The sequence below is a fragment of the Pan paniscus genome, chromosome 9, assembly GCF_029289425.2.
Source record: "Pan paniscus chromosome 9, NHGRI_mPanPan1-v2.0_pri, whole genome shotgun sequence".
Classification (NCBI taxonomy): Eukaryota; Metazoa; Chordata; class Mammalia; order Primates; family Hominidae; genus Pan; species Pan paniscus.
Genome location: NC_073258.2, coordinates 38,832,432 through 38,859,718, shown reverse-complemented (window position 1 = coordinate 38,859,718; position 27,287 = coordinate 38,832,432). Strand labels below are relative to the sequence as shown.

The 27,287-nt window shown below is 36.4% G+C and overlaps 1 protein-coding gene across 7 annotated transcripts in view; it reads right to left on the bottom strand.

The window, feature by feature from the left end:
* The window catches only part of IFTAP (intraflagellar transport associated protein), a 63,016-nt gene that overhangs the window by 11,968 nt on the left and 23,761 nt on the right, over nt 1-27,287 (bottom strand). For 4 of the 7 annotated variants that reach the window (XM_008955825.4, XM_003830351.5, XM_008955826.5 and 1 more), the window contains exons 3-4: nt 13,997-14,151; nt 11,315-11,381 (exon numbers count right to left, since the gene is read on the bottom strand). The exons of the other annotated variants lie outside the window; for them this stretch is intronic. In XM_008955825.4, the coding sequence (XP_008954073.1) occupies nt 11,315-11,381; nt 13,997-14,151 (222 nt within the window). The remainder of the gene's footprint in view (nt 1-11,314; nt 11,382-13,996; nt 14,152-27,287) is intronic. 7 annotated transcript variants of the gene reach the window in all.

Sequence of the window (27,287 nt, the reverse complement as noted above, 5' to 3'; positions counted from 1 at the left end):
CAAGAATTCAATAACCCATCTTGGTTTTCTGATTGATCCATTATAAGCAGATATGTCTCCTGATTTTTGCATGTATGATAGTACATGGATGCATCACAGACAACTGATGATCTTCCACAGCTTTCTTTAAGGAGGACAAAAAAACAATTAGAAGCAGAACAGGTTTCCTTCTCAGCCTGTTTTCATAGGACCAGAAGGGCTTGCTGGAGCTAGCCAATAACTTGGAGCCGACTCTGGATGATGCTGCCTACTTCTCAAAGATGATCCTAATTAAGGCACTAATTAACTTCTCAGTGGAAGTGATTAATTAATAACAGGCATGACTTGACTGCTGCAAATGGCAGCATGTATAGGGAGATAATTGAGCAGGTATTGATATTCAAAAACTGAAACTTATTTGAAATGAATCCCTCAACACTATAGATATCCCCTTCACAAAAAAAATATAATTACAAAATTCTTATGACTCCAGCAACAGAGAACACAGACAGCCTGGAAACAGAATTGTGGAGAGGAAATGGCAAAGAAGGTAATTCTGCTATGACTAATTACTGAAATCTTAGACTATGATTTCATTAATTAGCAGAAATAAAAACAATAATAATAGCCAACACTTACATACTCATCATTTTATATGCTTTAGCTCAGCTAATACTCCCAAAGCTCTATTATTTCCCATTTTACAGACAATGAGCTAACAGACAGTAGCCTCACTCAATATCCCACAGCTAAAAAGGGCAGAGCTGGGCAGTCTATCTACAGAGCCCATGCTCTTATCCTACGATGTCACATTACGAACTTTCTTTAAATAAGCATTTTCGTTACATATTTTATTTTACTGGATCAAATTAAACACTCAAACTTAGAACCAACAAATGTCACTACTATAACACATTAGCATGGTTAGGCAACATTAAGTACATTTCCCAAACATTTCACACCCAGAGAAACAACATTTTAAAATTCAATGAGGTTGGTGGGAAGACTGGTTTTCTAATGCACCTATTTATGAGTTCAAAGCCAAACTCCCTCACTGAGCGTCCTTGTGTAACAGCCTAGGACTGGTAGAAATCTGGTGAGGGACCCACCAACAAGGAAAGCAGCAAGAGACAGGCTTGGGCCTCTCGACATGAAAACCATTATCTACCTGACCCATTAGCTGACAGCGCAAACGTCAGTTCAAATGTGAAATCAAAATCAATTCTGCTTTCAGAGCTATTTAAAATCATCGTTCTGGCTGACAGTATTGTGCAGTGAGGAGGACAACTCTGCAATTTCTTTACTGAAACTTCACTTCTCTAATCTATTTGCCAAGAAGGTAGGATTTTCAACAAAAATGGTTTCTTTCATAATAATTCTACTGCCATGGGAACAATTCTTTCAAAATAACAAGACTCAGTTTTCTCCACGTCTTAAATTCTTGTCATTTGTTTCTTCAGAGTAAAAGCGAAATGCACCAATGCATATCTATTAGTGCCTAACATAGCACCTTACACATAGTGAATTCCCAACAAATACTTGGAGATAGAAAATGAATTTTGTACACCTCAACTTTTAAACTCAACAGCAAGTATCGAGTCTGCCTGCCAGTAAGATGTTGTGGATGATGTAAAATGACTATAGCCCTTACCCTCAAAAACTAAACGTTACAGGAATAAGACTTTCATATATAAAATCAATCAAAGAATAATCAAGAAAAAATTGAATGGCTCTAACTCTAAAGATGACAGATTTATAAAAGGGCAAAAACAATATGAATGAAAAGAGCCTGGCAAGGCATATGTTATAAAGAAAACTACTGCAATCATTTAGCCTTTTACAATCGTGGGTGGGTTATATATATATACTTATATTCTCTCAGGAGAAAAAAAATACTGTATTCACTCATGGTAGGAAATGAAATTTCTGAAGTTCTCTGTATAACTTTCTGAAACAGAAATGCTTTAAGAGACTTAATCTGATCATATAGGTGTTGTTTCTAAAACAATCAAAGGCTTTGTTTTCATCTTAATGAAATGCAACCATCTTGGCATCATAGAATCAGGGCCACTTTCAAAAATGAATCTTGAGGTTGGACAGCAAGACTAGTTGAAGTATTTTAATCTCTTCTTTCTCAACCACATGTTTAGAAATTCTACTATTTAAAAAGTAGCTATTCATGCCATTTGCCTCTGTATTTTGTCAATGATCAGCAAGTCAAAGACTACAGCCATGTAATCTAACACACTGGTACAAAGTGAGCAATCTACTTGACATCTGAAAATTTATATACAATAATATTTAATCTGCCTGGCATATTTATAAAATTAACCAGTCTGTTCATTTGTTACCACATAAAATGGCCAACATTTCCTGAAAGTTTGGGCATCCTAATAAAAAAGGATATAGATAAAAAACCCTTTAGCCGTCCAGGCCACTTCTTTTTTTAATTATTATTATTATACTTTAAATTCTAGGGTACATGTGCACAACGTGCAGGTTTGTTACATATGTATACATGTGCCATGTTGGTGTGCTGCACCCATTAACCTATCATTTACATTAGGTATATCTCCTAATGCTATCCCTCCCCCTCCCCCCACCCCACGACAGACTCCAGTGTGTGATGTTCCCCTTCCTGTGTCCAAGTGTTCTCATTGTTCAATTCCCACCTATGAGTGAGAACATGCAGTGCTTGGTTTTTTTGTCCTTACGATAGTTTGCTGAGAATGATGGTTTCCAGCTTCATCCATGTCCCTGCAAAGGACATGAACTCATCCTTTTTTATGGCTGCATAGTATTCCATGGTGTATATGTGCCACATTTTCTTCATCCAGTCTATCATTGTTGGACATTTGGGTTGGTTCCAACTCTTTGCTATTGTGAATAGTGCCACAATGAACATACGTGTGCATGTGTCTTTATAGCAGCATGACTTATAATCCTTTGGGTATATACCCAGTAATGGGATAGCTGGGTCAAATGGTATTTCTAGTTCTAGATCCTTGAGGAGTTGCCACATTGTCTTCCGCAATAGTTGAACTAGTTTACAGTCCCACCAACAGTGTAAAAGTGTTCCTATTTCTCCACATCCTCTCCAGCACCTGTTGTTTCCTGACTTTTTAATGATCACCATTCTAACTGGTGTGAGATGGTATCTCATTGTGGTTTTGATTTGCATTTATCTGATAGCCAGTGATGATGAGCATTTTTTCATGTGCCCGTTGGCTGCACAAATGTCTTCTTTTGAGAAGTGTCTGTTCATATCCTTTGCTCACTTTTTGATGGGGTTGTTTGTCTTTTTCTTGTTTGAGTTATTTATAGATTCTGGATATTAGCCCTTTGTCAGATGAGTAGATTGCAAAAATTTTCTCTCATTCTGTAGGTTGCCTGTTCACTCTGATGGTAGTTTCTTTGGCTGTGCAGAAGCTCTTTAGTTTAATTAGATTCCACTTGTCAATTTTGGCTTTTGTTGCCATTGCTTTTGGTGTTTTAGTCATGAAGTCCTTGCCCATGCCTGTGTCCTCAATGGTATTGCCTAGGTTTTCTTCTAGGGTTTTTATGGTTTTATTTAAGTCTTTATGGTTTATATTTAAGTCTTTAATCCATCTTGAATTAATTTTTGTATAAGGTGTAAGGAAGGGATCCAGTTTCAGCTTTCTACATATGGCTAGCCAGTTTTCCCAGCACCATTTATTAAATAGGGAATCTTTTCCCCATCTCTTGTTTTAGTTAAGTTTGTCAAAGATCAGATGGTTGTAGATGCATGGTATTATTTCTGAGGGCTCTGTTCTGTTCCATTGGTCTATATCTCTGTTTTGGTACCAGTACCATGCTGTTTTGGTTACTGTAGCCTTGTACTATAGTTTGAAGTCAGGTAGCATGATGCCTCCAGCTTTGTTCTTTTGGCTTAGGATTGTCTTGGCAATGCAGGCTCTTTTTTGGTTCCATATGAACTTTAAAGTAGTTTTTTCCAATTCTGTGAAGAAAGTCATTGGTAGCTTGATGGGGATGGCATTGAATCTATAAATTACCTTGAGCAGTATGGCCATTTTCATGATATTGATTCTTCCTATCCGTGAGCATGGAATGTTCGTCCATTTGTTTGTGTCCTCTTTTATTTCATTGAGCAGTTGGTTTGTAGTTCTCCTTGAAGAGGTCCTTCACGTCCCTTGTAAGTTGGATTCCTAGGTATTTTACTCTCTTTGAAGCAATTGTGAATGGGAGTTCACTCTTGATTTGGCTGTCAGTTATTGGTGTATAAGAATGCTTGTGATTTTTGCACATTGATTTTGTATCCTGAGACTTTGCTGAAGTTACTTATCAGCTTAAGGAGATTTTGGGCTGAGACGATGGGGTTTTCTAAATATACAATCATATAATCTGCAAACAGGGACAATTTGACTTCCTCTCTTCCTAATTGAATACCCTTTATTTCTTTCTCCTGCCTGATTGCCCTGGCCAGAACTTCCAACACTATGTTGAATAGGAGTGGTGAAAGAGGGCATCCCTATCTTGTGCCAGTTTTCAAAGGGAATGCTTCCAGTTTTTGCCCATTCAGTATGATATTGGCTGTGGGTTTGTCATAAGTAGCTCTTATTATTTTGAGATATGTCCCATCAATACTTAATTTATTGAGAGTTTTTAGCATGAAGGGCTGTTGAATTTTGTCAAAGGCCTTTTCTGCATCTATTGAGATAACCATGTGGTTTTTGTCTTTGGTTCTGTTCATATGCTGGATTACGTTTATTGATTTGCGTATGTTGAACCAGCCTTGCATGCCAGGGATGAAGCCCACTTGATCATGGTGGATAAGCTTTTTGATGTGCTGCTGGATTTGGTTTGCCAGTATTTTATTGAGGATTTTTGCATCGATGTTCATCAGGGATATTGGTCTAAAATTCTCTTTTCTTTGTTGTGTCTCTGCCAGGCTTTGGTATCAGGATGATGCTGGTCTCATAAAATGACTTAGGGAGGATTCCCTCTTTTTCTATTGATTGGAATAGTTTCAGAAGGAATGGTACCAGCTCCTCCTCGTACCTCTGGTAGAATTTGGCTGTGAATCTGTCTGTTCCTGGGCTTTTTTTGGTTGGTAGGCTATTAATTATTGCCTCAATTTCAGAGCCTGTTATTGGTCTATTCAGGGATTCGACTTCTTCCTGGTTTAGTCTTGGAAGGGTGTATGTGTCCAGGAATTTATTCATTTCTTCTAGATTTTCTAGTTTATTTGCGTAGAGGTGTTTATAGTATTCTCTGATGGTAGTTTGTATTTCTGTGGGATCGGTGGTGATATCCCCTTTATCGTTTTTTATTGCGTCTATTTGATTCTTCTCTCTTTTCTTCTTTATTAGTCTTGCTAGCAGTCTATCAATTTTATCCTAGTCTCTGATAAAACAGACTTTAAACCAACAAGATCAAAAGAGACAAAGAAGGCCATTACATAGTGGTAAAGGGATCAATTCAACAAGAAGAGCTAACTATCTTAAATACATATGCACCCAATACAGGAGCACCCAGATTCATAAAGCAAGTCCTTAGAGACCTACAAAGAGACTTAGACTCCCACACAATAATAATAGGAGACTTTAACACCCCACTGTCAACAATAGACAGATCAACAAGACAGGAAGTTAAAAAAGATATCCAGGAATTGAACTCAGCTCTGCACCAAGTGGACCTAATAGACATCTACAGAACTCTCCACCCCAAATCAACAGAGTATACATTCTTTTCAGCACCACACCACACCTATTCCAAAACTGATCACATAGTTGGAAGTAAAGCACTCCTCAGCAAATGTAAAAGAACAGAAATTATAACAAACTGTCTCTCTGACCACAGTGCAATCAAACTAGAACTCAGGATTAAGAAACTCACTCAAAACCGCTCAACTACATGGAAACTGAACAACCTGCTCCTGAATGACTACTGGGTACATAACGAAATGAAGGCAGAAATAAAGATGTTCTTTGAAACCAATGAGAACAGGCAAGTTCTAAATAGAGCTTCCAGCTATGATAGTCTTGTCAGTAGTTCTTATTCTTAAAAATGATTGAAGATCTCAAAGAGCTTTTGTTTATATGGGTTATGTCTATCAACACTCACCATATCAGGAATTAAAACTGACAAGTGTTCCAATATTTGTATATTGGAATCATTACAAATAATCAAATTACATATTAAAATAAGTATTTTTATTAAAAATCTATTTTCTAAAAATAGAAAATATTGAGAAGCATTATTTTACATTTTTTCAAATCTGTTATAATATCTGGCTGAACAGAAGAAAGTTGGATTCCCTATTTGTTTCTGCATTCAATTTTTGAAATACGCTGTTTTAGTTGAAGTAAAGAAAATCCAGACTCATACAGATAGGTAGTTGGAAAGGGGAGGAGTATTTTAATAGTCTTTTTATATAGTTGTGGATATTTTTCTTTGATACTACACCACGATCTGAAAAATCATAGAGTTTTTCAAAGGTTATTTTCCATGAGCATTCTGAAAACTTGTCAGTGAACTTTTTGTACTGCTACATTAAAATCCATTGGTCTATCTTGCACACTGAATGGATCTTTCCCCTATGTATAATTTTGTAAACATTATTAATTGGTCGTTTGGAAAATATTGGTTCACTGTGTTATGTAGATCTTCCAAATGTTGATATATTTCATTATACAGTATAAAAATCACATTAGTTAATATCACCAATTTTGCCAGAAAAGCCTTTAAATATTGAGAAGCTGTCAAGCTCACAGTACTAGATACGAGTTCTCTAAAAATCTAATTTTCGCTTGATCCATTGCCAATGTTATCGTTGGCAATGAATACTATTAGTTATTAGCCTTGAAGAGACAGGCTCACTTTATTCATTTTTGAGAAATATAGTTTGTCAGTCACTCCAGTAAAAATGGTGATTCATGAAAGAGAAAAATAAACCAGTTCAGCACACCACTCAATCACCCAAGTGTTTTTCCACAACCACTGTATTTCAGTATGTAACAGAAGTGCCTTATGAACACTTACTATTTTGACACAAAAATCATTAAAAAGAGGTATACTTAAGAATCAAGATGTAATAAAATTAATAATTTTTACTACTTCAAGAAATTTTCAGTGGAAACTGGCATTTGTTTTTGATTATAAATTTATGACAGTGAAGATGACAACTGCTAGTATAATTTGGTGCCACAAACTTGATTCACACTAAGGTGCCAGCATCTTCACCCAGCATTGCTTTTCCAACTTCAATGCAAACATCAACACATGGCCTGCCAACCTCAGGGTTTCTGAGGGGTTCCTAGACCACATCTTCAGGAGTCTGCTGGTCTAGCTAATGTCAGTCCAACCCTCCCACCATCAACAACTAGAAAAGCTAGATAAATTACAAAAATCAACTATTTAAAGGTGTTGGAGAACTACCAGGGTAGCCTAGGACTTGAGGAACCAGGATTTCAGCCACAGTTCTTAAATATTTGTTGAATAAGAGTCCCTAGTCGTTCAGGGGCGGCCTAAAGCTGCTTAAAGTTGCAAATTAGGAATGAACTTTTTTTCAAAAAAGAGGTAACCGATGTGATCATTTGTATGCACTTGCTCATTAATGGACTAAAAATGACTAGACATTGCTATGGTTAGGATATGGTTTGTTTGGCCTCAGCAAGTCTTATGTTGAAATTTGATCCCCAATGTTGGAGGTAGGGACTGGAGGGAGGTGCTTGGTTTGAGAGTGGATCCCTCAGGAATGGCTTGGTGCCATTCTCTCCAGAGTGAGTGAATTTTCGCTGAGTTCTCACTCTTAGTTCCCAAAAGAACTGATTGTTGAAAAGAGCCTGGCACCTCTTTCCCTCTCTCTCGGTTCCTCTCTCGTCATGCAGTTTCTGCACATGTGGTTCCCCTTTGGCTTCCCCAGAAGCACACGCTGGCTCCATGCTTCTTGCACAGCCTGAAGAACCACAAGCCAAATAAACCTCTTTACCCAGCCTCAGGTATTCTTTTACAGCAACACAAATGGACTAAGGCAGAAGTACAGTACTGGAGAACCTGAAAATGAAAATCAAACAAGGCTGCCAACCTTTGAGCAGGAATCAGTGCCCATTCTCAGTCAATACAATCAGCCACACCATAAGTACACCCGCTGACCAAGAGATGTGTGTAAGACAGTATGAATCTCTGAAGTAGATTAAAAAAAAAAAAAAAAAGTCTCTTGAGCTACTTGCACTTGACCAGAAAAGAGGTTGGGCTGGGCCCACTGAGGAAGCATAAAAATAAAGATGAACAGAAAATCTTCCTATTCTAATGTCCTCAGCACAATAACTAATAACTGATCCAAACAATAATTGTGCTGAGTAAAAGTATGGGCCAGTTTGTCTGAGGCATGACAGTCACCAGGTTAACTACCTTATCTCAAATTCAAAAAAAGAAGAATAGGTTAACTTGATGTCAAATAAACACAGTGCACCAAACTCTGTGGCAGACGCTACCCTCAGAAAACTGCTTAATAGCATTGCTTAATAGAGTTGGCTCCACTGAAAACCCATCTCCAATCTTTCCACCTGGGCTGCCAAGTGATAAAACAAATATTAGAAAAGAATCATGCTCCTAAATCTTGGAGAATATTTATGAGAGTGAATGGGGTGAACAAATAAAGTCAATGGTAGAAAAACAATATGCAAGCCACTTCCTTGTTGCCCCAAGCAAATCTGTTGCTTAAACAATAACAACAGAATCTAATCAGTAAACCTCCCAGCTGCCAAAATTATACAAGCAACTTTACTATTTAAAATGTCACATTTCCCATCTGATATAAATATTTGCCTTCTGCTCACATTCCTGAAGTGTAAAACAAATTAGGCCCAAACTAAAATTCGCCTTGGCACAAACTATTTAATTTCTTTTCCCTTTAAATGACCCAGATTGTGCATTATGAAAATTGTAAAGCCCTGGTGGCCTTTTCAGTAATTAGAATAGATTGCTGAAGCCTAGGTTGATTTTCAGCATAGGCTTCACACATCATTCTATGTGTGGGAAGGTCTTGACTAGTTCATTCAAGTCTTGGTTCAGCCTCAGTAATCTTTTATACACAAATACAAGAAGGCTTGTTATCTGATTTCTGGAAAAATCATACTAGTAAGATGTTTTTATCAATATTTTAAAATAAATCTGGTAATTGAAAAATGTAACTTGAAAAAAAAATTTAAAGAAAACAATGTGAAAATACTGAAGAAGGTAAAAAGGCAATTTAAAAGATTGACGGGCTGGGTGAGGGGGCTCACACCTGTAATCCTAGCACTCGGGCGGGGGGGTAGGGCAGGGTGTGGCCGAGGCAGGTGGATTGCCTGAGCTCAGGAGTTCAAGACCAGCCTGGGCAACACAGTGAAACCCTATCTCTACTAAAATACATAAAAATTAGCCAGGCATGGCAGCATGCACCTGTAATCCCAGCTACTTGGGAGGCTGAGGCAGGAGAATTGCTTGAACCTGAGAGGCAGAGGTTGCAGTGAGCTGAGATCATGCCATTGCACTCCAGCCTGGGCGACAGAGTGAGACTCCATCTCAAAAAAAAAAAAAGATTGACATAACAAAAATCAGATCTGTTGGCTATGTTGGTTTATGTCAATATACAGAGTTCTCATACTGGCAAGAAGTGAAAAATTTAAACCATCACAAAAGCACCCAAAACATGTACTTTTGTGCCCTCTTATGAAATTTATTTTATATTGCATATGTATTACATGCAGACTAGAACCATTTGTCTCCACGTGTTATCCTCGAATTAATTATATTAGAATCATCAGGGGTGTCGGTTAAAATGCAGATCACCAGATGCCACCAAAGACCTTCTGAATTAGATTCTCTATTGGGAGGGAGATCCAGAAATCTGCATTTTTAACAAGGTTCCCTCCCCCAAATCACCCAAAACCAAAAACAGTGTGCTTCCTCTACAAATATAGCTTCCTGACAAGTCCTTAGCTCTCCCTTCTAATCCAACTGGAGTCCCTTTGCTGCTCTCATTATAGAAATTCAGAGCCACTCAGTGTATTAAAGTTAGAGAACCTCTCCCTGGAGGATGTGATCCCTCTAGACCTCTGATCTCACTTAAACCAAATAAGTAATTAAAGAATCTGCAACATCTACTGGTTAATAGTGTGCTTGAGAAGCAATCCCTTCATGGAGTAGTGTGATGTTTGAAAGCAGAATAAAAATGTTCATTTCTTCCAATTACCAAAACCTCTCAAATTCAAGCAGCTGAAGAAGCTAGAGTAGAGGTTTATACAACCAATGTACAGATAGTCACCATCCCTAAACCAACTTTACCTAGTCACTTTAACTTCTGTCTGATTATAAATAAGCCATCCTCCCCCAACACTAATGACCATAAAACATGTTTATGACTACCTAAAGACAGTAAACAATAGTTAAACATCAACAACCAAACCTCTGTGGAAACTGCCCCTTCTGTAAAATTAGGCATTGACTTTGATATATTCTTGCATGTTAAATCAGGAATGAGTGTTTAAAAAAAAAAAAAACCTCCTGATTTTGAACATATTTCAAACATCCTTCGAGAAACAAAGAATACCTATGCCTATCCAGAAATGTTAACTAGAAAGAAAAAAGTTTTCCTCTAAATAAACATCAACAGACTAGCATGAAGCCTTTTTCAATCCAGCCCACGTGGAAAAATGCCTCAGAAGAAACAGTTACAATATATCTTTAGTATTAAAGGTTTAATTTACATAATAAATATTTTTAAAAGCAAAAAAATGGATTTTCTTTTATTTTCTTTAGAATAGTTCACTGAAGCCTGCATAGATTTTCAGCCTAGGCTTTGCATCTTATTCTACATGTGGGAAGGTCTTGACATTAGTTCACTCAAGTCCACTGAAACTTGGTTCAGCCTCAGTAACATTTAATACCATGCAAGACAGCCTTATTTTTGTGATCAATTCTGATATTTTTATGAATTTTATGATTAATAGGTATTTTATGTGTCCCTCAAAAATAATCTCAGTTTACAAGACTGTACCTCTAGGAAACAAAGAGTTGACTTACAATGGCTCCACTTGAGACAGTTACCTAAGAATCAATCCTGTGATGAATTGTTAAGGGGGAGAGCACATCTTTATTTCATTTAAGACCAAAGGTTTCACAATCTTCAAAAAGCTTTGACCTTTCAGGTGAAATTTTTGTTACTGAAAAAAATAGCTCACAACTTTAGTTTTTCCTGTCTTAGGAGAGGTGGAGGTAAGAATTGCCAAAAACAGGAAAGCTGTCTAAAGCCTTATTTGTAGTTTCTAGAAAGAGGTCAGGTAGTATAGAAAGGAAATAGAAAGCATACCCTCACTCATTTGGGGTTTAATCTCTTCATCCATGTCCAAATCTTCTAAATCTAGGAAATTATCTACCTAGAAAAAAAGAATTAACATAATTTTTAAGCAGAATAGACCTAAAGAAAAACTGCAGTGAAAAGTCAACGAATCCACTTCCACAACACCTAACTGAGCAGCTGAATCCACTTTTCTCATTAACTCTTGAGTCCCAGCTCAAGGCTTTTGTGTTCACTGTGCTTTCCCAAGAGACATCCGAAAGAAGCAGTAAATTTGAAAGCTGGCCTGGATTTTGTAGGCACCATAGTCAGGCCTCTGCACTGAAAGGGAAAAAAGCAGTCTGAGAGTTTTTTAAAAGGGACTTTGTTCCAGATTCTATCCCAGAATATATACCACCACCATGACAGTTGAAAACAGTGTTTCTCAGTTTTGTTTTCATTTTATTGCTTTTGCCTGTCAAGCAAATGGTGGCGGTGGCTCTGGCTACTGTCATAACACCGTGCTTTCTTATAGCACTCTGAGGAGCCAGAGAGAAGAAACTAAAGAAAGCAGGAGAGAAAAGTTCATTCAAAACAAAATCACAAGAGATGTGAGCAGGGCAAAAACTCAAGTGTTCTCTCTTTCAAGCAAATAAAACTGAAAATTACTTCAAAGGTAAAAAGCAGGGCAAATGACCTTTACAGACACAATAGCAGCATTTCAATGAAAAACTATTCCACATGGAATACTGCTTTCCACTGCAAGCTGACAATGAGACATTTTAGATGAACAAAATGGTAACATTTAGACATGAACTAATTCATCTCAAGTGAATATCAAAGAGTGTAAATAAGAAAATGATCTCACCACTGGCATGAATGAGACCTAGTAAAGGAATAAGGTTGCAATGCCTTTTATGCTCATGACCTAAACATGTGCATAACAAAATACCATAAAATTACAAATTTACATTTCATAATTGGAATTCAAAAGACAGGCTGGGTCTTTCTTCCCCCAGCTCTACTTGCGAGACCATAGCTATTACATAGGAATTTTAAATGGTACTGCCATTGCTTTTAAGTACATACCTGCAGTTATTATCTGGCATCCAACTGAAGGCAAAAATTTATCTTCCACATAATGGTTTCACTACTAAATTTTGAAATTCTGTCATATTATATTGTTATTTACTTAGTGGTATATGCTAAGGGGGACTGGAGTCATGTTTCTCTATCAAAGCACCCCTTTCATTTATTAAGCTCTAAGGAAAAAAGATCCAGAACCCAGCTGACCAAGAATAGTTTAAGATATTCAAACATCAATTAATAAAAAAAAATTGTAAGGACAAAATCTGCTGAATTCTCCAACTTTGTATAAGGGACAGTAAATGAGTCCTGTGTTTTTAGTTTGTTTGTTGTGTTTTTGGTTTTTGCCAAGAAAATTGAAACATGCCTTACCTTCACCTTTTCTGCCCAATTCAGATCACCTTGAAAAGAACTGCCAATTTTTTGGCCTTCATCCATCACTATCTGAAAAAATACTTTTTGGCCTTCATCCATCACATATTGATGGAAAAATGAAACAACTGAAAATAAAGAAGCTGATCTTGCAGCCCTTCAGATGATAAAACTCCCCTTCCCGTTTTTGTTAATTAGCTGAGCATAACAGACCAAATTCAGTAAGCCACAGCGGAGGTCAGGGAATAGGTTTCAGGAGCTCTGATTCTACTTCTGTCCTGTAGACTCATCCACAGTGTAACCTATAATAGACTACTTAATCTCAGTCTTCTCATGAGTAAAATAGGAATACTCCCCACTCCTATCCCATCCCAATGAACCTCTGATGAACAAATCAGAGAATGCTAACACAACATTTTCAAGTTATTAGAAAACAATGTCATTCAACCATTCTTTGTTTCTCAAATGCTGGTTAAAGACTCTCTATATAATATAATCCCAATGGTCAGTCATTGCCAGTAAAGAGTGAAAAAAGTTCATATCCCACAATTATCTCTCTGGAAGCAAGTTCAGGAAATAAAGAATTATAGGCATCTGCTGTATATAAACATATTTCTAACACAGAGATTTTTGTTCCCTTGTTAGAAAAAAAACACAATATACAATTCTGTCCACAATATTGCAAGGAATACATGATGAAGCAGAAATTAGAAACTTAAATGGCTTAAAAAGCAGAACAGTTTCCACTATAATTCCTTGATAATTAAAAACCATAGCTGAGGAGAATGTGAAGAGTCTATAAAGTCTTCAAGATTAGAAAAAGAGTATCTAACATTTATTGACCAAATCTTAGAGAAAAACAAGATAATCGATTCCATCTTGAGTTTGAAAGAGATGAATCTAGGACAGGTGAAAGAAAGTCCCATTTTACACAGAGAATTATAGAAAGGAACTCTTTTGTCCCAAATAGAAGACAAGCTAAAAGAAATAATTTCAATAATTTATAGATGGCAGATCCTTAAGAACTTTTGAACAAAAATTGGGGATAACCAGTTATCATCATAAACAATAGCTGTCAACATTATGAAATATATGTAATGATGACTTTCAATAAAGTGCCCCAATGGCACTCCTTCTAGAATTAGGAATTACAGATCTAATAACTGTCTAGTGTTTAGTAGGGTCTCTTTTTTTTTGATTCATGAAGAATTCTTTTCTTCTGAGATTGTTTCTATACATGTACTATGTTGGTATTACCTGTTCTTCCAAACATTGTGATGAAGTATAAAGAAAGATGGTTTTATTTCTAAGATGGTAGTCATCTGCTTCATTTTTATGAGTAACTTTTGCTGAGGTACAAATATTTTCTGAAGAATCAGTTCCAAACACTCCCCTTGTGGACACATGATCCTCTGAAATAAGAAGTTATGCACTATTAGAAAACATCCACAATAGCAAGTCTGGTTTATTTTGTGTATATTGAGAAAGTTTCTTCCAACGAAAAAGAATACTTTTCAAAGAACTCTATAAACCGAACCCTTGAGGCATTAAGCACTCTGAACTGTTAAAAGTGATTTCTAAAACTGGATAGAAAGATAACATTATGTCACTCAACATATATTTATTGAGTGCCTATTACATATCCAGCACTGTTCTTGGTTGCTGTTAAAAAGTTAATAAAATACAGTATTTGTGAGACTCTTAGACATGACCTATCCCATCTTTTTCTAAATTTGAGGGATTTTTTCTTTATATGAAAGCAATGTATGGATGATTTTAGAAAACTTATGAGGGAAAAAAGTAAAATATGAAAATCACTCATAATCCTACAAGCCAGAAAGGCCACAACAGTTTTTTCAGTGGCTATCTAATATTTTTTATGTATCCATGCACTTATAAAAATCCAAAAGGAATCATACTGTACATAACTCAACTTGCCAGCAGTATCTCTTTTTAGGTTACTGAATATTCCATGTAATTTTAATAGTTATCAATAACTCCTTTATATAAATGTAAGATAGTTTATTTAACCAATTCCTTATTCTTGACTGTTTAAAATTATAAACAATGAATATCTTTGTACTAAATCCATGTACATTCATGATTATCTACTTAGGCTGAGGAAAGCATCTAAGAGTAATCCTAAATTAAGAGACGAAGACAATTATATCATGATGCTATTAAAAGAAATGTGGGGGAAATAAAATGAAATAATTTTGATAAAAGATAATGAATGAATCCAGCTTTGGCCATATTGCATTTGAAGTGCCAGTTGAAATCGTAGTGGAAATGACCCAAAGGCAGCTGCAAATGTAGGTTAAAATCTGGGAGAGATTTCACAGGAGGTAATATCTGTTCATCAATTACACTGAGGTAACAGTTTAAGCCATAACATTATTTTTAATATTAGTAGTAATATTAAAATTAATAATCAGGGTTAACATTCATTGAGTGGCACTCTTTTGTGAGCATCTCATGAATCATTTCATTTAATCCTCAGAATACCACTAAAAGTAGACACTGTTACTATCCTTACTTTACAGATTAAAGAACCAAGGCCTACAGAGAGAGAAAGTAACTTGCTCAAGGCTATACAGATGGTTAAGTAGCAGAGTGGGGATCTGAACACTGCCTTCTGACTCTAGAACCTATCCTCCTAACCACTGTGCCTTGCTTCCTGCATTAATGCAGTCAATGAAAAGAAAAGGTCTTTAGAGAATAGAAGAAAAAAGAAGCAGAAAGGTGGGGGCGGGGAGCCAGAAAGGAGACAAAGAAGAATGGCTTACAACAGTCAAAGAAGAACTAAGTGTGCAGGGTACATTCCAAAACTGAAACTTGCTTCTTCTGACAACAGCAAGTACAGGAACCTACGTCAATGATCACTAAAAGAGTGATAAAGGAATTCAAAAAAAGTCAAGTGGCAGAAATCAAGCCATTGTTGGGTTGGAGAATCCTACTCCATCCCCTTACTAGCATCTACTATAAAAATGTTCCAGAGACTCAGCAATTGTTTTATCTGTGGGTTCCTTAGGAACATCCATAACTGAAGGGGTTACAGATAGCCTAACCCAGCACAGTGCCCAGGTTTGTTTCTCTTGACCTGTCAGTGCATGGCATCAAAATCAGTGAGATTCATGTTGTTGTAATGATCACAGCCTGGTACAAATCCAGTTAACATCATTTGTTTGCTTCTGATTACCCTATCATTGGTAGAATTAAGACTTGTGAGGGTATCTTTAGGACATAACACAGATATACTGATGGGAAACAGAGATAAGGTGACCTAATCTATAATACATCATTAATAAGCCAGAGAGGGAAAACACAAATATGAAATGCATCACGTTCTCTTTAAAAAGGTCACATCCATAAATAACACCAGCTCAGGCCAGCTCTCTACTACTGCCTACTGCACCAGCACCAGTGACTTCTAACTAGCTACTAGTGGGAGAGGTGGCCCTTGCCTTTTGCCTCAATAAATCCTTGGAAATTCTGGTGCGAAGCACCCAACCTTGGCTTCTGTGGGTGGAGGGCTGGGGGGTGCTGAGCAAAGTGTGAGGAGGGTTGCTAAGAATATGCTGGAGTAACCAGCCCTATACAAGATGAGATAAATAAGGAAGAAATGGTCTTAGGACTTAGTCTCCCTGACTTCTTCCACTTTTACAGCCACAGAGATGTCCTGAATCAGTCCTAGGGCAAACAGCATTGGTAGCAGAGTAGAGCAAGATAGGCATGGAGACACCTGGAAATAGGAGTTAACTGAAGGATGAAAGGGTTCCTCAAACTTCATCAATGTTCAAAGGAAAGCAGACTTCCTGTGGCTACTGCCATGCCTCAGTGCTCTATTCTAATAAAAGGTGAAACAGTTTCAGTTTTCCCTGCTCATCCTTTAAATCAAGTATAACCTAAATCTAGTAATTACTAAGAAAATACTATGTACCCAGCACAACACTATTGTAATAATCTATTGACTTAAATACTTGAAAAGCACAGCAATGTCTGAAAATCAAAGATGTTCTACAAGGACGAGTTCTATTTGTTCTCACGATCACTCAGTGTACTCTCTACTATTTCCAATAAAACACCCAGGTTATGTGACAGGTAACCAGATGAAACTCCTTTGAAATAAAGAGCAAAATATAATGAAGTCCCAGCTTCTGATCCTGATGTTGAACTATTGTTGGGATCTCAGGTCTAACAAAAATTCTCATCCACTCTTTTTAAAATTCTCCTTTTATAAACAGAAAGTTTTCATTTTTAAAAGACAGACTGGATGATGTAGAAAAGAACTTGTTCATTCTTGACAAAAGCTACAGTTTAAGGCTCCTTTCTAAACTTCAGAACTGGTTTCACAAGAATATATGCTATATCCCTCCTAAGACCCAGAAGTGCTCCTTCTAAAGGCTTTTATCATTGTTTTTAAAATCCAGCAAATAATAAATATCTTGGCACAATGAGATAGGGAAAAAAGTTATTTTTCAATATGATAATGTCAAAATGGCAGATGCTGGCACAGCCCAGAATCTGAAGTGGCTGAAAGTCTGATTAGAGAGCCAGATGCCGCTTCCTATAGTAATCCTGGTGAAATCCAAATGTGCCACCCAAGGGTTCATCTCATCTTCTTCTGTTTCTGTTTTTCATCAGGGTCCTCTTCCACCCTTTCATCTTATCCCTAATGTTTCTTGCTTTGAAATAAGTGTCAGACATAATACGGTTTAGAAATCTAACAGCAATATTTCAGAGAACAAGTAGGTTATTGAGACCTGAAAAAGCGTTTCTTTGGGCATTTCTGAGTCAAAACTTCAATACAGATGAGACGAAAGTTTTTTTCTAAAGGTTTTTCGAGGTTTCATTATTCTGAAGCAATGGAATTTCAATTTCCTTTTGATACTAAACAGACAAGCTTCCAACAGATCTCCCTTACAAGGCCCCCACCACACCTATAGGGTCTAATTTCAGACCAAAGAAAAAGGTTACACACCTTGAAAAGGTTGAAACTTTTGATGTCTTGATAAATTAAACACTAACCACATATTGATTATACATCTTTCAGATAAAAGTGATTATTTTTAAAGAACTCAATTTTCAAAGAAACTTTTTTAAAAATTCAAATTAATCTGTACAAAAGCCAGACTAGTGCCCATGCAATGAGAAGCATTATCACACTTGCAGGAGAATTTTCACAGATCAGCACAACCAACATTAGAATTCACAACCAAATCTGCCAGCAACCTCGGAGTGTCTGTTCTTCCACACTCTGGTCAACAGCAATATAAATCAAGAGCATGTTCTCAGTTGAGAGGAGATATTGAATATATTGCTAGAAGGAAAGAAAAATTCATAGGGGGACAATTCTGTGCAACACTAGGCAATTGCAAAAATCCTTCTGCAAAGAGAATAGGGGATAAGCAATCATGCTTATAACAAGGTTGGGTACTCTGAAAGTCAGGGCGTGATTTTTGCATTACACTCCTTGCCTAGAGCAATGTTTCTCTGGACAATAATATTTGCTCTTGATTTGTCCAGCCAAACTACTTCACTCCACTGCTTCTTGATCACATGCTCCTTGGTATCTGGCCTCCCCTGGAGCGATAGTCATTCAAACTAAATAAGCAATTTAAAAACCAATCAATCATAAATCAGAATAAATCCAAAGAAGCTAAATTCAGCAGACAAATGCTTTGTCTAAATTCCCTTGCAGTGCTCTGAATTCCAACTGTTTTATGTTCCTCATTTGAAAGGGCACAGGGAGGAGAGGATTACCTCAGTCTAGCCAGTCAGGAATAACTGTGCTTTCCCTGAGGCTGGATGATAATTGACTCATTATTCACAGTCATAGCCATCAACCTGCCAAGGCACAAATGCACAACCCTGGCCTGGAAAAATGTGTGTGAAAAATGCCAGATGAGGGACACAATAGCAGTAAGTTGAAACTTTTGAAATGTCCAGTGTTAGGCACTTACAGAGAGAAAAATATGAAGAGAGTGTAATGTTTCTGAAAGCTTATTTTCAGACAGAAAAAAAATTCTGTGTGGTGGCTGAGTTACGGAGCTCATTCAATCCAAAAGTTATATTCTGGTCATCAACTATATGCAAGGTGACAAAGACGGTTAAGACTCAGTCCTTGTTGTCCTCACAGAGTTTACAAACTAGGAAGTTAAGCCATATATGCAAACCACCAAAAGAGAAGGCACCGATGGCAGATGATATAAGAGAGATACAAAAACAAAGAATGGTGAAATCATAATTGGTTTGGCAGAATCACAAAAGGCTTCATATAGGACTAAGGCATCTGAGCTGGGCTTTGAAAGATAGCTACAATTTCAACAGGTGAGCCCTGTGAAGAGGTCATTTTACAAAGGGAAAATTCCATGAGCAAAGCCCTCAAGGTGGGAACACACAAGGCCTGAGTAAGAATTGCCGATTATTCCAGGAAGATTTGGGGACACATGGACAGGGTATATTTGGAGGGCCTGACAACAACTCTGTACTTGACCTACATCCTGGGGAGTCACAATTAGAGCTGTGCTCTAAGAAGACAAATGGATAGAATGGATCAAAGTGGTTCAGGTACTAGAGACAAGAAAGTGTGGAGCTACCATAGTAACCCAGGTGAGAAGTAAGGGGAGCTTCAGCTATGGTGGCCTGAAGAGATTTAGAGAAAAAAAAAAAAAAGAGTTCGCAGGTGAGTTCTCTTTTGTTTTTAAAACAAAAATGAAGGCACTATCTCCAACTGGTTACGTTTCCTCTCCAGATATCACAGAATCATCACGTTATCTTTCCACTGCAATCTGTACTATACTTTTACATATAATTTGGCATGCCCTAGATAACTTTTTTTTAAACAATCTCTGTGATGGTGGGTGCAAATACAGCATGATAGCAACCTGTCAAGTAGATAACAGTTTGGTGCTAAGAGGCCACACATACCCATCCCATAAAATGAGCTTACCTTCCCAACTGACTTAGTCAAGACCACAAAAGAGGTGGCCCACACTGCGAACAGATGCAGCATATTTGAGCACAGCCTCCTACGGCTCCAGAATTCCTAACAGAGCAACAGCTGCTGGTGACAATGTCAACACAAGGTAGAATATGTTACGTCCAAGTTTGTTTCTTTTTTGCACCACAGCCCTTTTCTACGATAAACTTACAAGTCTATGCACAATTGATTTATTTTCTTAATAGGTAATATTTACAGACAAGCAGGATCCTCCTAGTTCTTGAGCCAAACCCAGGATCACAAGGACACATGCTTATCTGGTGAAGAACCCAGGGAGGATCTAAATATCTAAGTATCCATGAACAATACCTCCACTTCCCCACAGCTTTACTGAGGTGTAATTTACACACCACAAAGCTCATTCATTTTAAGTGTACAATTCAATGATTTTTAGGAAGTATACAAAGTTGTACCACCATCACCACGATTCCATTTTTAGGTCATTCCATCACCCCAAAAATGTGCCTGGAGCCCATCTGCAGTCACTCCCTGTTCCTACTCCCAACCACAGGCAACCATTAATCTATTTTTTGTTGCTATGTATTTATCTCTTCTAGATATTCCATACCAGTGGAATCATATGATATGTGGTCTTTTGAGCCTGACTTCTTTCTCTTAGCATAACCTTATTGAAGTTTGTCTGTTGGAGTATGCGCTTCCCTTCTTATTGTCAAATAATAGTCCGTTGTATGAATAGTACCACATTTTATTTTTCCATTCACCAGTTGATAAACATTTGGAGTGTTTCCACATTCTGTACCCCCTTAATTATGATACTGAGTTTGACCTAAGGACTGTCATCACTAATCCAATTCCATGCTGCCCCACATGACGAAATAAAACCACAGGGTAACTATGCAGTTTAACTTCCCTCCACACCCAATGGTAGAAATGCTGATGCTCATTTGAGGCGATAATTCTCTAATCACCTTATCTCCACCATACCATCAGAGTCCTAGGATCAGGTCACTCTCTATCACATGGCCTGTTTTCTTCAAATTTATATGAAATAATCTGAAATTACCTTCCTAAATTGTTCATTGCTTGTCTATTCCCACTAAAATGTATCCCTAAGGAGAGCAGGGATCTCACTGTCAGGAACTTACTCACACTTCCTGTAAAGTAAAATATTCATTCTCCACTCTAAAAGATGGGTAACAATTAAGATTGAAATGTAGATTTATATTCAGCCCCTCAATCAGGAAGTTCTACACTGAGAGTTCACTATGTGCTTAACACTCTGCTAGGCTGGAAGAAGAGTTAAGAAAATTATATGACATGGCCTCTGCTTATAAGAAACATATAATCTAGTCCCTTAAAATTTTTACTCACTCAAAGACATAACACTTTACATATCTTTCAGCTCATATTTCCATGTTTAAGAATGTATCCAAAAGAAATGATTAAGTACGTGGGTGAAGATTTCACTGCAAAGCCAAAAATGTCTGATCTATTCCCTTGAACATTTTTATTTAATTGAGGACATATATTTTTGCAGATCTTTGAACCGCATTTCCATGGGTGGAAATGTATCCAAAGGCCATAAGTAAGAGGGTGCAAAGACGCTGGTACTAAAATCAATCAACAAATAAACAAGGGCCAGAACCCTTGCAAGGACCTACAAAGCTATCCATGCCCGATCTTTCCCTACCTCCATGCCCTCTAACCTCAGCTTCCACACTCCTTTCACCTTTGCTCATGCAACTCCAGCCACACTGGCCTCCTTGCTGGTCCTCAGCTGGGCAGGTGCTGCTATGACCTGGCCTTTGCACTCGCTGTTCCCTGGGCCTCAAATATCTGCAGACTCACCTCATTCCAACTTTATTCAAATTTTACCTTCCCAGATCATACTATATAAAACTGCAACCCTAAATCCTCCTGCCAGCACTCATGATTCTCTATACTGTGCTCTGGTTGTTTTCCCCCTTTCTAGAATACAAATTTCAGTTTCCCCCTTCTAGAATACAATTTCTCTGAAGGCAATGATCTTTGTGTCTTTTGTTCACTTCTGTGAGTAACATTTAGCACATAGTAGATATTCAACAAACATTTACCAAATGAATGAGGGCGTGCAATGTAGCATCATTTGTAACAGCCAAAAATTAGAAATAATTCAAATGTCCCACAAAAAGAGAATGGCTAGACAAATATCCATACAAGTGAATACCAGGAAGTCATCAAAACACTGGTAAATAATATTTATTGCTATGAGGTGTTCATAATATAATGTTACATGAAAAAGCAAGTTACTTCTTATCTGTAGAGTGGTGAGGGGAAAAAAGCAAGTTACAAAAACTATGTGTAGCATAAGCCCACTTTCATAAAATAATTATAATAAATTTGCTGAATATATAAATGAATGAAAATATTAGGTTGAGCCTTTACAATAATTCAGGTAATATAAATATAAATAAACATATTTATGTGCATTTTATATATTTTTTATTTAATCCTAATAACAACTTAATGAAGTAGAAGTTATTATATCTATTTTACATATGATAAAACTGAAGCTCAGAAATGTTAAGTAAGTTTCCCAAGACCACCTAGTTAGAAAGTAACAGAGTTTAGATTCAAATCTTGGTTGTCTCCAACTTCCATGTTCTTAACTAATAACTGAATACATATATACATATTAATAAACATAAAAAATTTCAGAAAGGATGCATACAAACATGGTTTATCTATAGGACAATAGACTCTGACTTTATTAGTTAACTGCATATAAGTTTGCCTACATAAAAAGACACCTAAAGTAACAACAGCTTAAACAAAGTGGAAGTTTATTTCTCGCTCATGCAACAGTAAGAGATATAGATAATCCAAGGGTAATATGATTGTTCTGCTCCACAAAGTCATCTGACCCAGGCTTCTATCTTTCTACTCTGCCATGACTACAGCAACAACCTTCTCCACATGGTCCAGGATGACACCCCCCCACACCCTTGTTCCAAGCAATAGGATGAAGAAAAGGAAAAAGAAAGCACACACCTCACTTCTCTGTAATTAGCTAAGGCTGATTTCAGCTACCATATCAAGGAAGCACAAAAAATGGAGCAGCTCAAACAAGAATTTGATTTCTCTCTCATGTAACAGTTTAGGAAAGGTGGGTAGGCTTTGTTCCATGAAATGACCCAGGGATTCAGGCTGCTGGAGTTTTCTGTCATCGTAAGCACATGGCCTCCATGTCTGGGTCTAAAGGAGTTGTTGTAATGATTCCCAATTTCCAGCCAGGAGGAAAAGGATAAAAAGAAATAGTGCACGTGTCTTAAGGATATGACCCAGAAGTTGCACATACCAGTGCCCCTCACATCTCATTGACACAAACTTAGTCAAATGACTATACCCAGCTTCAAGGAAGACTAGGATGTAATCTTTATTTTGGCTGGCCATAGAGTAGATAAAAATTCTACTGCTATAGAAAGAGTATGTTATTGTTTTACTGTGGGTGTGTGGGTGTGAGTGTGTGCATGGGTGTGTGGGTGCTGGTACCTCTGAGTATTTTCTAATTTTTGTACTATGAACAAAAAAACTAAAAACTATACTTTTATTTGAAGAGGCAAAAAAGCATTTCTTCCAACGAAGTTTCTAATCCTCAATCTAGGGAGAATACCTACATGCATCTTCTTCCTTTTTAAAATGGTTTTCCTGGAAATAATGAAGAAGGAGGAAAAATATATATATATACACACATATATATACACACATATATATAATTTTACATTTTTTTCTATTGTAGGTCAAGATTCTCTTAATATTTAACTTTGATGTCCCTCTTTTAAATCACAAATAATTACCCTAATCATAAAATTCTACTCTTGTGTAAGTCTTTAAAACTACCAAGTACCTTCGTGTATGAAATATACAACAGAAAAGTTATCAGAAACAGCGAAATGATTGGAGGGGCATTTCCTGAAAGTACAGGCAATGAGATGCCTCCACAGCCTGTGTGGTCTCCCTAGTCTCTTGTCTGTGCACTTGCTAATGGCAAAACACTCACAAAGAACACAGTTCTGGCAGCAATAGACAGAAGTAGCAAGGACATTTCCCTGTGATGGAGTAGCTTTGACCTATGACACATGCACTACAATCCTTCAGACTTGGGACAGAACATGTGCCAAACTAAAGCCCACCCTAAAATTCTGTAAGCTATAATATCCTAGCCTCTGTATTAGCGATCAGCAAGATCACAGTAAAATTATTCCTATAACCCATCATCCTTTTTCACTGTCAAAATGCCTTTTAAATAATATACAATGGTGACATTCAACAAAAATGTCATATTTAAAGTAAAATAATTGTTCTTATGCTTTGAGTGGGGGGGGAGTGTCACAATTTCATGAAAGCTACAGACCTTATTCATAGAAAAAATATAATATATACAAAAATGGACAAAAAGTGTTGAAAAACTCATTTATCTCCCTAAACTCCTCCCAGATTTCATTTAGAGTATTTTCTCAAAGCTGGTCTGAAAGTCAAAGTTTCTGATCTGCACACTAGTAGAACTACTGAATCTTGGGGCAAGATCCCTAGGAATCTGCTTTTTAATAAGTACCTTCCAGGTGATTTGTACATAAGGTAAAATTCCCAAGTAAAGATTCCATGAAGTAAAATCTAACAATGATAATTAAAAAGAAGAATCTGATACTTCATCTTTGGTCAAAGCATGTAAATACATTTGCCTGATGATTGTGTGGAGACATAGTATTGCATCCATCCACCAGAGGCCAGTGTAGGATCATTCCCTGAATTGTACTCTTACACCATACAATATACCACGTACATGTACACAATACAATATGTACTATACATAGTTGGTTTTAACTACTTCAAGAAATGGGGTATAAACAACTAACACTGTAGACAATATTTTACATTTTTTATATTTACATTCAAGATTCCTTTCATATTTAACCTTGATGTTTTTCTCTTTCGTATCAGAGAAATAGAACCCCAATCATAAAACTTTACACATGAGTAAGTCTTTAAAATTTACCAAATACTTTCATGTGTATTTCATCTGATTCTCACCACAACCATTTGAGACATACCAAACAGGCAGAATTAGCCCTGATTTACAGATTCAGAGAGTAAGTGACAGGCCTGTGGTCTTAAGAAATTAGTATATGCCTGGACTAGTACCCAGGTCTTCTGAATCCAAGGATAGAAGTGTCCCTTCCCATTACACTGGCCCTGCCCGTAACAAAATGAGAACTATAAAAGCAATATAGTAAATTATTTATAAAACTAAATATCTGCAACCTAAAAGATTTTCCTTCACCGTAAGATCATGTCCTATTGCCTACCACAAAAAGTTGCATTTACTTAAGGCAACCTCTTTAACTCACCTACACTGGAGAAAGTTAGGAGGAGTAATTTTTCCCTCTTTTTTAAAAAGTAAATACTTCTTAGAAGAAGTTTTCAAACTTTCTAAAGTAGAATAACATCTGCTGAACACATTTGTAAGAATATAGGACTCAAACATTGGCATGTTGGATTAGAGCAGTTCAAGAGGAGACTTAAATTATATATGTCTTTCACATTCTCTCATTTTATCAGGAAACTCCAGGAGAGCCTTCACAAAAAAAAAAAAAAAAAAAAAAAAAAAAAAAAAATAGAACAAGAGCTTAAAGTAAAATAAGAAGGAAAAAGTCTGAAAATTCACTGTTCTAATCATTCTTATTTTATTAACTCATAGGCTGTTTATTCAATCTAAAACTGAGACCCCAAAACCAATTGCAATATTCTGGATATGATGTTCATCAATACTATGCAAATAGTTAATATTGCCTTACCAAATCAACCTCTAACTATACAATCTATAAACATATAGATTGCTATTCTGCCTTCACACATTTAGAGCATTTGGGAATCACACCATCCTTTATAAGCAGATTGCAATAGGAATGACATATCAGCTGATGAATTCTTCTAGGGTAGGGACCCTGTTTTGTTCATCTGAGTATTCCCAGATTCTAGCTCAATGCTTAAAACACAGAAGGAATCGTCAATACTAAAATGACCTCAACATTAGCAAGAAGACCTGGACTGACACTATAATTAGGGACTAAACTCAACACTCAGATGACTCCCTACAACCCCAATCTTCTAAACAGTAGTTCATATACAACAAAATTGAATGCAAAAGGCAAATTAAGTCTGGAAAACACATGAAAATGGTATAATGATTCCTCTCTGTGCTAAGGATGCAATGAACTGCAAGAAGAGTAAGCTGATGGGCGTCACTTAAATGTACCTCCTCTGGAACGAATCCAAATTAAGGAAAAAAAAAAGACACTAAAAATCATATACTAGACAGATTGTGGTTTGATTTTCATATAAGAGTTTGGTTAAAATAAAGTTTCCTGTTTGTATCCCTTTGGGTTTAGCTGACCATTTCAAAGAAAATATTATTGTTTCACGGCTAAAAGAACATTTTGCTAAAACCATTCAGATCTGAAACATGCCCATTCAATTGAATCAAAGGACACTGTCTTATGACCACCTCAGTTTTGAGTGGAACAATTTACCCTTTCCCTTCAAGTAATGATACACTTAGCAACAACGAATAAAAATAATGTCTCAAGTTAAAGGGAAATGCATATAAAACAAATATGCACCCACTTAATATTGTTTAAATTGGCTATTTAAAGATTGATAATGACCATCTTAAAAGTTTATTTAGCTATTAGTAGTTCTCTTTCATTCTGTAAAAGTTTAAAATCCCATTTGTCTACAAAAGTTCAACTCTCTAATTTATATGTATACATAAAATATATCAAATATAAATAAATTGAAAAGATGTGTATCTTTTCAAGTAAATCAAACAATTTCATTCTTTTCAAAGAATCAAAGAAAATGATTCTTTTATATGTATGAAAAATACATATTTTTAATTCCCATGTCTTCACTGAGAACGCATATTAGAAAAGGTAATTACTGGAACAAAATACTATGCATTGAAAACACTGCCAAAAATAAATTTAATGATTATAATTCAAAATGTCATGCACATTTAAATACATTTTCTTTCCTTATCCAATTACATGTAAACTACAGCAGTCACAAAAAACAAATGATTATCTATGAACCAAATATTCATGTTGAAATGAATATGAATTATAACAACTTCAGCTGAAGGTTTATGCTAATATATCTAAAACAAAATGGCTTGATCAGCTCAAAATCTGTCATAATTTGAAAGGGGAAATTTCCTTCTGCAATTGAACCAGCAATTTTTGTGTGTTTCATAATTTGTCAATTTGTTCCCTAAGTGTAGTGATTTAGTGATGACAAAAGAAATAGCGAAACAAATGAAAATTGCTTAATTACAGCTTGCAGATGTTCCCCCAAAGAGAAAAAACAGGTTAATGCTGCTGATGCTGTTTCCTCCACAGGACTCTGCTATAAATTAGTTCACTTCATTCAATACTTTTTTCCTTCAGTGCTCTATGTGATGTTTGATGTTATGTTGTGATAAAGAGATTACATACACATAGTTACTGAATTTATGATCAATATAAAACTATCAACATTTTTTCTTAC